Source organism: Prorops nasuta, unplaced genomic scaffold, assembly GCF_024137725.1.
Source record: "Prorops nasuta isolate Cenicafe-Biocafe unplaced genomic scaffold, Cenicafe_Pnas_1.2 PNAS00003, whole genome shotgun sequence".
In the NCBI taxonomy this organism is placed as follows: domain Eukaryota; kingdom Metazoa; phylum Arthropoda; class Insecta; order Hymenoptera; family Bethylidae; genus Prorops; species Prorops nasuta.
This window is the reverse complement of record NW_027116800.1, coordinates 4,007,921-4,025,167: the sequence shown is the minus strand read 5'-3', so window position 1 is coordinate 4,025,167 and position 17,247 is coordinate 4,007,921. Positions and strand designations below refer to the sequence as shown.

Here is a 17,247-nt window from a genome sequence, read left to right as displayed (position 1 = left end):
TGAGTCTGTATATACGAGTATAGGGGCACGGCCACGAGGACGTCAAGTGCAGCGCGCGGCCTCGGGCGCGCGAGAGTGTTCGAATTTCCAGGGTTGCGTCACACCCGTCCACGGATACTCACCGAAATACGTACTGGTGCACGCACACGGCTCCCGCGCGGATACCCACACACATACATTTATTTACGTATATCTGCAGGCCAGTGCAGCACAGCGCAGCGGCAAAATAATATCGTGCTTCTCCATATCGTATACTCTTTGCGGCTGAAATCTGTCCTAAAGTCTCTCTCCTGTGCTCGCTCTCTGTGAATGTTTAAACGCTTCCATTACAACGAGGGAAAAATGTCCGCATTAACTCATGCAACTGTCTTGCGCATCGTGTGTGCACCCGCGTCTAACGTGCATATATATATATATATATATATATAAAAAACGAGCACTTGTTGGGGGGATAAAAGTTGAGACGCGCGCGCAGAAGCAGCGAGATCAATGACCGATGCACAAGTTAAATATTAATTACGTTTTTAGTCGAAGCTCTTAGAATCTCTCATACTTTTTCTCGCATGAAAGATTTAAATCAGCTACATCTTCGCTCATTAAAAAGTTTTAGGCCAAGTGGATATCGTACAGCTTTGGCACCCCCCCCCCCCCCCTTTAACACTCTACTCTACTTATTCCGACATTCAGGTCGGATTTTCATTATTAAAAAGTATTACACGGACGGTACGGGAGGGAATCCCGACAAGTCGGATGAGAGAGCTAAGATGACGATTGCCCTGAGAAAGTGGCGAGAGCTCGCTAACGTTATAATTGCTGGCAATGTGCTCCCGGCGGATCTTCGTTATTGAAAAAAAAAAAAAAAAAAAAAGGAACAAATCACGCGCGTTATTGAAACTCTTGTAAAAGGGGTGGGGGTATGTTTGAAAACAATAATACGGTAGAGGTAATTGGCACTGTTATATCAGTGATAACAGAGAGTCTGTTGAATAGAATAAAATTTATCTTTGGATGGATCGAGGAGCATAGTAGCTATATGTATATGTATACATCGGCGAGTGGGAAAAACGCTTTTGAAAGGGATTGGTTTTGTGGTGGAATTAAGAAGGTCAAAGGAAGATTGTGCGGTAAGGGCAGGCTTTCATGCATACAAATACGAGGAAATCGAGCAGAGCTAGGACATCGAGTAGACGCTTTGCCTCGCTGGAATCCTATTTCGTGGAGAAAGCCATCCCCGACCGACCTGTCGACCTATTTCCACTCCCTCCCTATAACCTAGCCATGTCAAAGCACGGAGAAACGAAACGGAAGTCGCGCAAGAAAAAAAGAAGCGGACGAATCTTTGTCATCCGGCTCATCTCCGACTAAAAGCCTGGCGCCTGAAAAATTTGCCAAAAATATATAACTGCGAGACTCGCGATATATCGATTCTACAGCTATATATATATATATATATATATATATATATAGCAGGCTTGTGTGATCCGTTTTGGCAAATTCAAGAGAAACCGTAAGCCTTTTAACACCCGGCATGTAGCAGCATAATTACACGCTCGCTTCTCGTGGCATCAGTCGATTTCCTTTGAAGGGCATACGTATGTTAACCGGATCACAACATTTTGGGATTATCAAACACCGGTATTATCGTGAGAGAAGACAATTGAGCAGCAATTTTCAAGCTTGGCAAACGTAATTAGTGGGAAAGGTTCATGACATTTCGCTGCTAGGAAATAGCACTGGTAACGGTATTCCGTTTGATCTTCGCACGCAAATGTTTACGAACCCATTAGAGCTCGGATTGTCTCGTACCAAGACCTATTTGTACATTGGCTATTTGCTTACTACCTATATATATATTCCCATTGTCCTTTACTTGCAATGAACGAAACTGCTCAAAATTTTTCAGCCTCTAATCGAAATTCATTAACGACTCGAAGCACACACAAGAACCTTCATGAAATCTCATTCCACAAGTATTTCTAACCATAGCTGTGCGATGATATCCTGCACTTGTATCGATTTTCCCATAACACTCTCTTCTCGACTCTTACAATGTATTTCTTGCCAGTGCAATTCGATGCTGCTACGCGAATGCACATGATACACCAGTATATATATATGTAAATAAGGTCTCATAATGGATTTGCTGGTTGATCGAGATTCGATGAAACTGTTATCGCATAGGCAAGAAAGACAGGAGGGATCTACGAAAGAGAGAGAGAGAGAGAGAGAGAGAGAGAGAGAGAGAGAGGAAGGCTAAGAAAAAGTAAGGTCTGTCGACACACCTACCTATAAGCTGTAATTTTTACTCTAATCCCATTTCGTGATCCCTAGCGTGATTCCTGCGGGAATCTGGAAATCCTCTCTTTTGCGAGACAAACAGAATTAAAAACCAACTGGTCGCTTGGCGTATACCAAATACCTTAAGCGCCATTCAGTATCAAAGTCAACCCCTATTCTTATACATTACCAACTTTCTATTTAGCTCCTTTGGTTCAGACCTTGATTCAACACTAAGAGGGATCAACAGTTTTTCCACGCTTCTCATCAGTATTGTCCTAATCAACAGCTCGGTAAATAATATCAATCACCGAATAATGAAAATTGTAATCTTTTTTTAAAAATCAGTAAAGATAAGGATTGATGGAAAATCTCAAAAATATTTATCGCACGATAGAGAATCTTTGTGAAAATGACGTAACGTCAGTACATTGACGAAAGAATCGAAGAAAACCCCTCTTTTCTGCTAGAATCTGACCGATCGTTCGTCATCGCGCAATATTGTGGTTCAAGAAGCGTGCCATATTCTTTTGTCCCAGGCAACATAATTCTGACAAATTACTGAAAAAAAGAAAAACAACATCATCGTTTCATTGGACGCGTGAAAAGTTGGAAAAAGCGGTAGGGAAGCGAGGAAGAGCAAAGTTCGAGGCGAAGCTGGATAAACAGAGAGAGAGAGAGAGAGAGAGAGAGATACAAGAAGAAGGTCGTTTAATAATAATTCCAGTTGAAATTCTCTTATTATTAGTAATGCGTGGTCCTGAAGAAATGCGAAATTGGAAAGATCGGAGGGGATTAGGTAGGAGGCCAGATATGATTTATTTCTCGGGCAAAAAGCACAGCAAACAAAGAAGAGAAAAGAAAGGAGCGAAAGAAAAATACACAGCGGAAAGAACAAACCACACACACAAACGTTCGCAAATTTAATAGACACTGCGGAAATGACGCTTCGGTAGCAGCGTGTTTTACTTTTGTTATACTTGAAGCGTATTTAGAGGACTATAAATATGGAATATTCTACATCCCCCAGTGGGTTCGATACAAAATTGATCAAGAGCTTGAGTCCCGAGTGGAGTCGAGTCGAGCCGAGCCGAGCCACAAGCTGTTGCCGGTGCGCGCAGCTTTTACGCGTCGTTGCTCTTCTCCTGCTCTATTTCTAGAGAGATATACAACAGCACGTGTATGTACGGCCAGAGCCACAAAGTTAAAAAACAAAAAGAGTGGAGGGAGGAGGGGGGAAGCCATCGCTAATGCGGTTAGCAATGTTGGCATAGCTGCATTTTCAACTTTGATCCTCATTACCAGCCGCGATCTCGCGTTCCCCCAGTTATTGTCTTTGACCACTGAAATTTCACGCGTTTTCCAAAATATCCCTCTCGCTCTCTCATAATTATTAAGCGGAGCACAGAACTACATACATTGGAGTTTGTTCGGATTTTATTCGGCTGCGAATGCAAGCAACAACAGCAACATTAATCCTGCATGGGGCCGAAGAGAAATCGGCCGGACCCGAACATTTCGACGCGAGGAGGGTGGTTCGGGTTTGCGGGGAGGTTGGGAGGAAGGGAAGATTCCAAAGAGAAAGGCCAACTTTTTCCATTTAACCGTGGCCCAATGAATACCGTTTTAAGCCGTTGGTTTCGATTTTAACGAATGGGTCAACAACTTCCAATCGCAGACGCGATTATTATTCGTTATTTCATCTTTAATCCGGCCGTTTGCAGCTACGCCAGTTTCCACCATGTCCAAGCCCACCAGGATTTCCCACTGAAACCAACAACAAGCTGTACTCGCGCGCTAAGACTATATATATATATATAGAACCGTTTTCATTCCTCAAATTTTCTCCTATTAACTGGAGACCAAAAGCAAAACCTACTGCACCCACGCTATACTAGTAAATACCACGCGTATCCAGCAATATCTCTTACTTTCCTTTCTTTCATTTCCTTTAATCAATTCAACTTTTTCTCTTTATTTATTATTTACCGCTAAAAGTGGATCACTCGACGTTTCTCCATCATATTTTCTAGCACAGTATCCATATATATAAAAGAGGTATTAGGATAAAGAGTCCGAAGAAGAAAAATCGTTATAATTAGCAGTTTATAAGTTTGCGGCGGGAACAGAGTAATTTCACGATAAAAAGCAACGTCTGGGGTAAATCGCTACTGGCAGCGATTAAGTTTAACATCGAGAGCTAACGGATTCAAAGAAGAAGCTCGGAAACTGCTTCTGCAAGGAGGCCGTTCAAAGTTTTAATGAGTCAACGCGAGCAACGCAGTTCAACATGAAATATGTAAAAGCGCAAGAATCCATTGGGCACAATGCGCCACATAATCGCACCACGTCCATTGTTCCCTTTACAATACAGGGTATACAAAATGCAATCCCGATAAAACTTATAGCGACCGCCACTCTGACATCCTTAAAGTGCAGTTATGAATCTTTCAAATCTATTTGCATAATTGACAGACGTATTTGACTGTTGGATTTTCTTTAAAGCCCCTTTCGTTCCTATTCATCTACCCACTTCATTACCAAATTTACGCTCCCTCCCTTATTTCTTATCGCTTTGACCATTTTTTTTCTTTCAACATTCAACACACTGACCCAATTTTAAACCTCCAGGATCCTTTGCTCTCTCGTCCTCTCTGCCTCCCTACAAGGATAACCTCACCTCGTTTCGATCCTCGCTCCTTCTCCCCACCAGCCTTAATAATGCTACTATAAAACTTGCTTCCATCCTACGATTGAAATTCTGCGCTATTATCATCCTCCATTTTGCAAGACTAACAAAACAATAAATTATATTTACGTATAATCCTGACAAATTACCAGAGTCCACTTTTAATAGCGCATCATAAACCTTTTCAAACACGTTTTTCTTCCGCAACCATATATGTATACATCGATCCTTTGCGAAAAACTAAACACAATGTTATAATAGTTTGTCGTCCAATTCGAAAGAAGAAGGAAATAATTAAAGTTTTACCTCATTGTAACTGATTATGATGATATAATCGATAAAGATAAAATTGGTGGAGTGTCGCTCTTTCGGGGGGGGGGGGGGAGCAAAGTGGAGAAATATTTTCAATGAAATCGCAGCGATTAAACAGTCGGCTATTCGACCTACGTACACGGGACATTAGCAGCAGTATCTCGCGTTATCGGCTAGCTTTTCATCGTCAATTTGATTCTCATTGGCTTGGGTCGGTCGGTGGGTTGGCTGACCCTGCACTGCACCCGTCGAATATAACGCCGCTGTTCCATTGCTCCGTTTCGTTTGGTCCCGCATATATAGAAGTGGCGAATCCCCGAACAAAAGGCTCGTTCTCTCTTTTCATCCGTCGTCGCACACGGTTGTTCGTGGTAGATCGGGAGGTCGAGCCGGTCCCGCTAATTCGACACTGCCTCCTCTATTTTTTCCCCTCTCTTTTTTCTCTCCTTTCCTCCCCATACATTGCAATCAAATCTCGTGCATCGAAAATACCAAGTCGACGGGTATTCACCATTCTCCTCTTCCGCGCCACGGAGCGGCTCATATGTATATATATAGGTAAGACGTGGATCTCGTGTGTGATTTGAAATTATATTAATTTCATACCGGTCAGTCTCTTTAATCGCGCGCGCTCGCTCACTCGCTTTCGCATCGATTCACCGCGCGTGATCCACGAAATTGATGCAAATGCCATTAGCGGAGAGGACTCGTAAATCGTTCGAAGGATGAAAATAAAAGAGGAGGAAAAAGAATGGGCGAGAGTCTAGTGTAAGCTTGATGAAAGCCGTACGCAGCTTAAGCTAGCAGTGGCGTAACTGCATGCAAAGGTCGTGCTCGTACATGCGAAGAAAAAATTAGCATTTTAATGGTTTATTTAGCGGCGGACGATGGGAAAGAGGAGCTAGGCAGGCGGTCCGGTGACTCGTCGGCTCGCCGCCGATTGCTCGTCCATGTAAATAGGTAAGAGGAGAAAAGAGGGGGAAGGGGGAAGGGGGGGGGGGGAGAAAAAAGCTTCGCCGAACGACCGTGCGAATATCTTGGCGCGAGCGAGCGAGGGGAAAGCCGATATCAGCCAATGTTCCGAGCAGAGCCCCGAGGGGATGAGATCTAGAAACGCCGAGAGGAGACAAGCCTGCTCTCTGCTCTCTCTCTCTCTCTTCTCCTCTAACGAGTCTAGTCTCGTTTGCATACTCATTCGTTCGCTCCTTCTTTTTAATTCATCCAGTCCAAAGAGACCGCGACGTGTAATTAGCTTGTTTTACATCGTATTACCCTTTTCCGCGGGAAAGCACCAAGTTCGCCCCACCTAACGTCCACATTCTCCTTCTTGTCATCCTCCTCGTCGTTTCTTCGACGACGATGAATTTAGGATGCTTCGTGCACCGGTCCCCCCGCGGCAACGCTATGTAACGGTACACTTTCCAAAACTTTCATGTAGTAAAATCTATATACCTGCACGGATGATAAAGATCGACCCTGTTTGTCAAATAAATTGACAAACGAAAAGAAAGTTATAGCTACATTACTCTTACGTAAACTTAAGAATATTCATTTTTTCTATATATTCTTTATCAGATTAGTAAACATTGTAAGAGAAAATATAGGTTTTCTAAAAATGATGTAAATTTTGTCATCGATTTTATTTTTATAAAATTCACTCGGTTATCGTCGTTGTAATTTTACACCTGTTGGAAAATTCATTATTCTCAGTGCCGTGGCTCTGAGAGCTTTCGCATCTCAGTGTATAGTATTACCCATTGAAGTTGGACAAAGAAAAGGGAAAAGGTATATCAGTTGGAAAATTTATTTTCCACGTGACATAGGAGCTAACGCGCGAGAAGGAGAGAGATTAGAGATAATTGTAACTTTGAACGAATGATATCTGGAGGACGCGCGATCGTAGGAGTGTAGAAGGAATTTACATGTAGAGTGGATATTATAGGACATTCGCAGTTGTTGAAATAATTGGTGAAAGGACAGTGGCGAGTTTTGTAGGCCTGCGTGATCGAAATTGAAGGGAGTGCGAGGGGTTGAACCGGCGCGGCGCGGCGCGGTGCGACGGAGGAGACTGCGGTGCAACTGTCCATTCCCAGCCGTTTTAATCCGGCCAGGGTTTCCGGCTGATGGCTAGCTAGACTCTGCTGACCGACCCGCAACTGACTTGCCAAACGCATTGGCGTCCACCGTACAGTTCAAAGGACCTTTAAATTGTCATCCTGACGCAGCCGCCAGACACCAAGCGACGCTCAACCGCTCTAAAAACACTCGTTTCTTCAGCATTCCGTTCCAACGATGTAACCGAAATCTCGAAACTGCAGGAATTGGCGAAAATAATACTCCAATAGCCATTGACTCTGATTCACGCACGATCCATCTCCCAATAAACAGTGTTTACGTTAATTCCATTGAAAAAATAGTCCTTCGATCTTTGGTACGGCCACTAAAATCAATAAGCTATTTCTTTTTCTTCCGGCATGTTAGAATCCTTTAACGAAGTTCCAGAATGACGACTCATTGCTAATATATAGACGCCTCTGAAAACGCTCGTTCGTAGCCGATTTCCTCTCCCGCTCGATATTCCATTCCAATAATATAATAACCGGTCGAAATCTGGACATTGGAGGGATTGGGTAATAATCAGGAAGGAAACGCTGGAATAGCCAACGGTGCGTGACCAGCTGCCCCCGAACACTCGTATTTACATTAATTCCATTGGAGGAACGAATTTCGGTGTGGAATATGGGAAATAATCTTTGCTGTGCTCGACCTTATGTTCAACTATATTTTTCCAAGCCCCCCCCACCCCCTTCCGATCCACGTTGACTCGCGCGCGCGCGAGTCCTCTTAGTCGCGCGCCTGAGCCAATTGCTCCCGATCGGCCCGATATAAACCAAGAGAAGAGACTCGAGCGGATGAAATTTCAGAGTTCCACGAGATGAAATCCTCTGTTAAATCTTCTCTCGAGATAAGCACCTATCGAGGACGGGCCTTGTGGAAGAGAGCGATAAAATTCAGAGAGAGGAAAGAAAAATTCAATAGCTGCCAAAGCGAGTCTCATATATACCTATGTATATATATATATATATATAAACATGAGTCTCCTGACTCGCGTACGTTCACTGCGATCTCGCCGAAAACTCGATGTTACCCCCCGTCCACATCGCGCGGCCTATAGATTTATTATTTGTACAGCGATTTGTCATTTACGCCAACGCGCGTCCTTGAGAACTACCGTTTTCTCCGCACATACACGAAGGATGGAAATATTCCAAAATTCCAAGCTTTCTCGCTCTATAGAAAGCGCTAAATTTTCCGAATAATCTTTTCCGCACTCCTTTCATCTTGTTTTGTGGGAAAGAAGCATATTTGTTAAAAGACTGTCAGGATTGAAAATGGAAGAATCGATAGTTTTATTGCAGAAAGAGAGAAGGGGAAACGATCGGTAATGGAGGAAAAGGGGGAAATATTGCATGGAATATTATCGAGAGCAGGGGGCATGTCGAGAGACGGGCCGTGGATACGCGAACGCGCCGCACATTTACATATGCATCGTGGATACACACACGCGCGTCTGTGTACGTCGGAGGACAGTGAGCGTCAGTCTTAATTAGCGGCTTCTGGCATCGATACCGGGAAGCTATGAAACTCGGCCGGGCGGTTGCGCTCGTTAATAAAATTTCCCGAAGCAACCTATACGTAAATGCTAGGCACGTGTCGCTCCCACCCCCCCCCCCCCCCCGCCCCCTCCCCGAATACCCTACACACATTTCGATCTACCAAATCGAGGCAAAACCACGAAGCAACATTCACTTTAGTTTTATTCCCTATATATATATATATATATACAGAAAGAAAAGAAAAGTTATTACACATGTGCACTGTTCTATATATACATATATTTCTAGGTTTACAGGCACTCGCATTAATGAAAATATTCCAATGATCAAAAGCTTTCTCCTACGTAGATAATAACGCGTCGTACGTGAGGCAAGTTTTAAGTAGTTTTGAAAGAGGCCATGCGCGAATTAATAGTGTGCGATGTGGTTTAGCCGACGGCATTGGCAAGTTTCAAAAGGGTGAAATTTTCGAGTGGACAAGTTACAAAATGATAACTCTGGGAGCGACAATAGGTTACGGGGAGAGAATGACGCGAAAATGGTTGACTGGGCACATCGATAACGAGAGAAAATACGGGCAACTAGCAAGCTATGCGGGCCCTTCATATCCCGCGCTCTGCTGTCCTAACGACGCGTGAACTTTGATTTGACGTTTGCGTAATGTCACTGAAACGACGCACTCGAGCCAATTCCACCTATCTACCACCGTCCAAAATTCATCCTTCTTATTCACAGGATAATCACACATCCCTCCTACCTTCTCTCTCCTATATTATTATTAGCATAACAAAATTTTATGGAAATTCATTTTGGACAAGCGAACGCTGTTTTCACAATTCTGTATAAGGTCTACTAAACGATATTCATTATGGAATATGTTTGGAAGAAATTTATCATTTCCATATCGAGTCTTTATCAAAGCTTCGATGATAATTATGATGAAGAGACAATTACCTTTTTCATATTAGATTCTTCATAGTTTCAATGCTGAATCTTGAAGCACCTAATGATCAATTATGTACCTAGAATGTAATCAATGGAGCTGGAAATATTTTGTTAATATTCAAGAAATTTAAAACATTTCCACATTTTTTTTCTTCCTTTGGTGATGCTTTGCAGCAGAATTTGTTACTCGTTGACAATAAAAAGATGATTGGCATTCTGACTTTATTGCATATAAATAAAATAACAATAATTATACTTATTAAAAACAATCAGGGCCACAACATCTGTCATGTTGGTACGCTCAACGCATATAAGCAGCGTGTAATTTGATCTATAAACAAAGTAATGTATTATCCTGCCAAGATCCGATACGTGTGCACACTTACCTCCACATGCAGTTATCGATAGTAAACAATATTTTATAAAAGCGATAATGACAAACATAGATTCTTATAATATATCCTGATACATTTGTACGATTGTGTCAAAGGGAAAGACTTGTAATATTATTTCACCTTGTGTCAGATGGAAAAGTCGAATCTGACCCGCTTCTCCAAAAATGCCAAAAACTAAAAACGAAACCTGTAAAATGTTAGGTAATTGGGCCATGAATACTTTGAAGAGATAAATATGTGAAAATTGAGTATATTACTTGGAAATATTCAATGGGTGAAACAATTTTTTGACAAATTTTGGACGTCCAATTTTGTCAGTAATAAGCGTTTGAAAATGTACTCCACGGAAAACGGTTAATGTGGAAATTTGTCAAAATGCATTTATTTCTAGAAAATTAAGTATAATTGGCGAAAAATTAAAATATAAAAGACTTTTAATTCAAACGTATGACTCTTTTAGATAATATAACAAATTTTAAATAAAATTCCTTAAATTTACCTTTATTAGGATATACTAATTTGAAGCATAGAGAAAAATTATAAATATCTTACGCGTAGTCAAGCTTACCAAACAGACTACGCTCTAGAGTCATGTTAAGATTAAATACTAAACAATTCACGAATTATCGCAATGGGGTTTGATAAATACAATAATCATTTTCTGTAGTTTATAAAACTCTGTTTCAGTCTGTAAAAATACGGTGACTATATATAATTTGACTCAATTGGTACTAGCCTTTATAACGTACCTTAAAGAGCATTCTCCCTTGTGCATAGGTTAGAAATTTTAGCTTTTTATTTCATAATTATACAGTCTCGAGTGCGTAGAATATTATATTAATGTTTGAAATTGAAATTTAAAAAAATATAGTTTTCATGAGTCAGTTTAAATTATCGTTCAGATATTAACAAACGAAGCTGAAAACTTTAAACGAGTTTCTCAAAACCACATTTTTTAATAAGCTGGTGGAAATAATAGAGCGCGACATATTTAACATATCACCTTACATTTCCTTATTACGTACTGCATTCTTTTCTCCATGGATTAGCGTACAATCTTATTATTAACTACGATAGTTTGTTTAATCGGAAAATAATGCTTAGCACACAAAATAGGAAAAAAAAACTTGTATTAATTTTTCAAAGGCCACCATTTTGTTATTTTTTATCCAAAATAATCGTTCGTAGTTTACCCCATAACAGCATTTATTAGGAACATGAGAATACTTCATTAGATTCTTTCAGACGTTTATTGCGATCACTCTAGGACTCCCGTAAAGAAACGGTGTACTACGAATAAAAACTTTTTTCTGACTATACCCTACTTTTCTTCATAACCAGTGAGTAAAATCGGCTGAACAAATTCCTAGATAATATTCAGTACAAAAAAAAACACAAGCAACGACTTATATATACATATTTCATTCAATTACAATAAATATTTATCGTTCTCATACTACCCCCCCCCCCTTGAAAAAAAATACACGTATTGCACAGACTCATGCACTGCGTGCACACATTTGCACAGTACCTCGACTCGACTGTTACTTCATTTCCAGAAGAACGACTCTCCTTCAAACCGAATAAACGTTACGATATATAATTTCTATTGGTGGTGAGAAGAGAAGGAGGAGGGGGTAAATGGGGTAAGGGGGGGGGGGTGGGGGTGGAGTTAAATTGGACAAATTTAAAACAAGGTATAGGAGAGTATCGGTGTCAGGATCTAGGTGTATAATGAGCGAGACATAGTAGGGCTTTATTAATCTACTCGTATTTGATTTGTTCGGTCTGATGCATTAAGCAGAGCCGACAGCCACGGGCATTTATATACAATGAAGGTTGTTTCCCGGATGCTGTACACCGCGCGTCGATGTTCAAATAGTCGTAGTAACACGCCTGCCGTGGCATGCTGCCACGATCTATTATCGTCAAGACAGCGTCGTTAAGCCGCCAGCGCGAGGCTCTCCGAAACGAGCATTCGCCCCGACAAGAGGATTTAGGCGTCTCTCACCGAACCAATGATAACGATGATAACGCAAACGTATAAATTATGCGCCTTCTACATGGGCATTAATAACCAACAATGAACAGACTCCTCCTCCTCCTCCCCCCCCCCCCCCCCACACTCTTCATTTAATACCAACTTATTTATCATTACCGATACTCATTTTCCTCCGGCCGATATTACAATCCGATTGGCTTGCAATTATTATTCTCGTTTCCTTCTCTTCGTACACGGATAATTATTCCATTCATGATGGTAATTACTTCTCGTTCTTTCTTCCCCGTTAATTCTCCACAGTCGAAGAATCTATCCTCGATACTCGGGTAGTACTCGAGGATCGTCTTCCAATATTTTCCCCTTTCGTTCCGACCAGCTTAATAGCTCGACAGCTCGCAGTTAACACTATATTGCAAACGATACAGAAAGCGCTCTATTAAAATTCAGTCGGAATTCTCTTTAGCGGTTTTGGGAGGCCAGCGTGTAATAACGTTAAATTTAGAGAAGAGCAACATGTCGCATTAATGATCACCGTGACTAGGAGGTTCGCCGTGGAGAGAGAGAGCGTTCGAAAAATCGATATTCCATGACCGAAACGAAGCCATCGCCATCGCAGCGAGGACCGTGCTATGTAAATTTGCCATTTCGAAGGATTCCTATGGCGAGTCGCAAGGTTACGAGGACGATTTTTCTCGAGGGGTTGGAGGGTGAGAGAGTCGAGCGTTCGTGGACCGAGGGTGTAGGGGGAAATTCGGTGCGATGACGTTAAGTAGGTAAACCAATGGGTGCTGATAGAAAAAGGGAATAACTGGAGGGAGGGGGTGATGCATCCGTAGCATGAATGCCTGGTAATTGCTATTACGGGAACAGTGTGTGTGCTAGGAAGCACCCCTCCCCCCCTAACCTGAACTCCTCTTCCTTTCATCCCACCGATTTTCCAGCAAAGCTATTCCCATTTACTTTCTCTCCCCCTCTCCATATTACTATACTTCTATTTCAGCCTCACTCCCCCCCCCCCCCCCGCCCCTCACCTCTCCCTCAACGCAAATCAAATTGGTCCGCAGTTGCCAGTGGCTACATTACCGATGCATCGCCGCACATCCGTCGATTGAACTTTTTGATGCAGCAGCGGGAGCGGCCCTGCCAGCCAGCATCGACCAACCCAATCCGTACATCGCGTTGACCGTCTCAAATCCAGCCGCAATAGCGCTCTACTATTTATTTCGATGAATACCTTCCACCTATACATATATATGGAAGCAGTACATCGACCTCTGTCAATTGAATTTCGTCAATTTTTCACTGCTCTCTCTCTCTCTCTCTCTCTCAGCGCCCCCCCCCTCCCACGGCCAACAGAGCCAGCCCCACCACAGCCCTACTTCTCTTTCTTCCAATCACTTCCGGCTACGCGAAAAATGCCGTGCAATGCCACAGGACGAAGCAAAAATCGTTGCTCGACCGAGCTGCAGTAACGATTCACAGTGGTAACGTGTGTGGCTCCGGTCAGAGCAATGGCTAAAGAGAGGCAGGTGAGAGGGAGGGGAAAGTAACGAGGGGACTAAAAGCATTTAAAAAGTTTCCCTCTTCTTCTCTTTCCACCTTCGCTTATCAACACCTTCAAATATTTTCACTGGCGGCGCAGCCGAGCGGTAATTTCAAACCTAGGTGCCCCTCATAAAACTCGTGTTTCTACGAATTATGTCATTCAAATCGTAGGAAAACAATAAAAGGGAAGAAGAATGGCCGGGGCTTGGTAGGATATTATTCTTTATTAAGTTCGATAAGTTCTTTATTCCGCAGACTTTTATGAGAGTCGTGTCAACAAAGAAGCTTTCAGCTAAGTGAAAAAAAGCTGTCCTTCCAACTTTTTAAGCTCTGTTTACAAAATTAGGAGCTTTGGCCAAGTCCAATATGCCAACTCGATTCGTCATTTTCATTTTACTTTATCAATTAACTTGTATTCTCAAGAGAAACTTCCACTCCGCTATTAACTTTGACACTCTCCGTAATGATTTAATCAAGCTGGATTCTATATGAATATAATTTGTTGGCTGGCGCAACTCCACATTAACACCCATTAGTGCTCCTTGGTCTTATTTGCATATTTTGCTCTGTGTGATGAGCTGCCGAAATCTAAATTCGGCTTATATCTTCGCATTGAAACGAATTTAGAAACCTAGATGCGATGGAGTTACGGCTCGTAAGTTCCAAAAATATAATTGCTCTTTCAATTATATCCACAGCATAATCAATCTATCAAAGAAGGATCATCCAATGATGCAGGCTCCAATGATTTAACCATTCTTTCTCATTGCAATATCTTAATACTATTCCATCAGCCAATAATCGAGACTAATTTTGATTCGACTAAATTTCCAAATTTTTTTGCATCTAATAGCTCCAGCCATACCACCATAAGATTTGCTCAATTGCATGTTACAAGCTTATTACTTCTTTTTTACATTATCGATATGATTTAACTTTGAATAAAAAAGTCGTTTAAAGATAGATATACATATACATGAACAAATTAGATGATCCATCTTTGAGTTTTTAAATTACTTGCCGTCTACTGCATCTCTGGATACGAGTCTTCCTCCTCTCGAGGTTTGCCTGCAAACGTTTTTACGTCACCACCTTCAACGCGCAAAGGAGGTCATTACGTCTGCTACATAAAATAATGAATACAGGTTAGCACAAATCTAGAAAATTCGTACAATTGCTGCTTCTTATATTTTTGCAATAAAACTCTTTAAACCAGTTCTTTGGTATTTATAAGCAACTCGATTACATCCTCTTCACGGTAGTTTTGACCCATCATACACACAAACAATCTTCATTGGATAAATATCAGTCCCGATTGTACTAGGTAAAATGGTAATTTCTGTTTTTTTTTCTTCCTACTGTCTTACGAGTTACATTTGGTCCTCTCGATCCTATGTTTTCTTGGCACATTAAAAACTAAACGATCAATACTAATTAGAATTTACGATATTCACAATACGCTTCGCATTACGATAGTACATACAATGAAATATCGAGTTGACGATTTTTTCACCGTGTGTTGTAAATAGGGCAGTTTTAACGTGGCACAACAAAAATGAGTAGTATAATTAGTATACTTACTGTAAATATTTTAATACCTTAGGTAAAAGTGAAGAAAAGTTTGTTTCTAAAAACAAAAACACACCTTTATCTGCTTTCGCGCAAATTAGCTGTAATTATAAATACCATGTATGGCACACGAATAATCCTAAGTTATCGAATTATATGAAAAATGGAAATGCTACACCTTAATAACCAGCACAAAATGAAACTATTTATTTTTACAATGTGCCAGTTTTAATTCCATGGGAAACTAATGGTTATTAGCTACAAAAAAATGTAGAACAAATAGGGCATAGTGTCAAATAGTATCATAGAAAGTAATAAAAGTTTAATTCACTTTTCGGAACAAGATAATAATATTATCCTCGAATGATAGATAGAACAACTGAAAAAAAAAATATATATTACGTAACCGTATGTTGATAAAGTGTAGCAGTTCCGGTAGGGAAGATGTTACCACCCGAAGCCAAATACCGACCGAAACCAAAGCCCAAATACAGAAATAATCTTCAATTCCATAGGTGGTAATAAAGATTAATCTTATCATTTCAGTAATTGAATATAATTGCAGTATTTGTGACAATTTAATAATCTATACTTAGTTGAAAATTACTTGGTAATTAATAACTATGGAAAAATTTGTTCAGGTGAAACATCGTTATATTGTGACGAGGAGCAACTATGAAAATAGCCCGTAACAAATACTAATTATACACGGGCAGCTTGGCCATTATGAATATCTTTGTCACGTGTCGTTGTTACCGTGGAAACTGAAATCCGCCATATCCCTGGTAAAGTGAGCATGTAGATACTTGTTCGAGTAAATAATACGACCGTTTGAATAGAGAAGCAGAAAAAAAAACCTAAACACACACGCTTCATCGATATCGGGTCTTAAATTCGTTCGTGCCCTGATTTTCTCACTTCAACTCCCCCCACAGCCCCGCTTCTCTTCCTTCTACTAGCATTTCTCTTTCTCGTTATTTCAGTTTTAATTTCAGGAAAATTGGCAACGTCGTACTCTCTGTCTCTGAGTTATGTTAAAAAGGTCTTTCAACGTCGATGGATTCGTGCGGCCTTTCTTTCCTTTTCTTGCGAGGCGTAAAAAGAGTAAACAAACGTAAAACATGCTGCGCACAGTCTTTCTCCCACTATCACCCTTTCTCTTTCTCTTTCTCTCTCTCTCTCTCTCTCTCTTTCTCTACCCCTCCTTCTCATCAATGAATAGCGATTACTCTACTTTTACTTTTATTTGCGAGAAACTTACCCGTTCATCCTGCGGGGTCAGTTCCCAGCGTTGGCACAGACCGGTGTGTGTCCCAGTTGAGGTTAGGTTGACAAGAGAGATGGCAAGCACACAGGAGTCAGGCAGCCGGCAGAAGACGTAGAGGTAGACGTAGAACAGTTTCCGGCACGATCAAGGCCAATTACAGCAATGTCGAACGCACGCAGCAAAGACAACAACAGGTTGCATGTGACGACGAGACAAATATGGCGACCGAATCATAAAAAAACGGCAAATAAAACTAAAAGTCTCGTATATTCCTACTACCAACGAACACGCGTGAGCATTGATAGCTTCTCTTTCTCTCCCCACCCTTTCTTTCTCACTCCCTCTCTAGCGCACTCTACCGTTTGCTCGCCTTCTCTCGTCCCCCCTCCACCAACCCCCGCCCTCCCCCGCCTACTCGTGACTGTCACTATTTCGCTCCCTCTCGCCACATTATTCCGTATCCTCTATAAACCTATCTCCCATCCGTACTTACTAGTACCTATCGCTCGAATCTACCAAGAGAAAAATGGTCGGCTCTCGTCAAGATTCGTGAATCGAGCGAGCGAGCTTGGCACACGCTGGGTGAAACGAACGTCGGCGGCGGCGGCGTTTTCTGCATGCACACAGCA

General features: G+C 41.5%; 1 protein-coding gene across 11 annotated transcripts in view; it reads right to left on the bottom strand.

The window, feature by feature from the left end:
* Positions 1 to 16,944, bottom strand: part of heph (polypyrimidine tract-binding protein 1 heph) — a 364,217-nt gene extending 347,273 nt beyond the window's left edge. For all 11 annotated transcript variants that reach the window (XR_010824767.1, XM_066747745.1, XM_066747743.1 and 8 more), the window contains exon 1: positions 16,613 to 16,944. Coding sequence is in view for 1 of the 11 variants with exons in the window: in XM_066747753.1 (XP_066603850.1) it covers positions 16,613 to 16,620 (8 nt within the window). In the remaining 10 variants the exon portion in view is untranslated. The remainder of the gene's footprint in view (positions 1 to 16,612) is intronic.
* Positions 16,945 to 17,247: the final 303 nt, after the last annotated feature.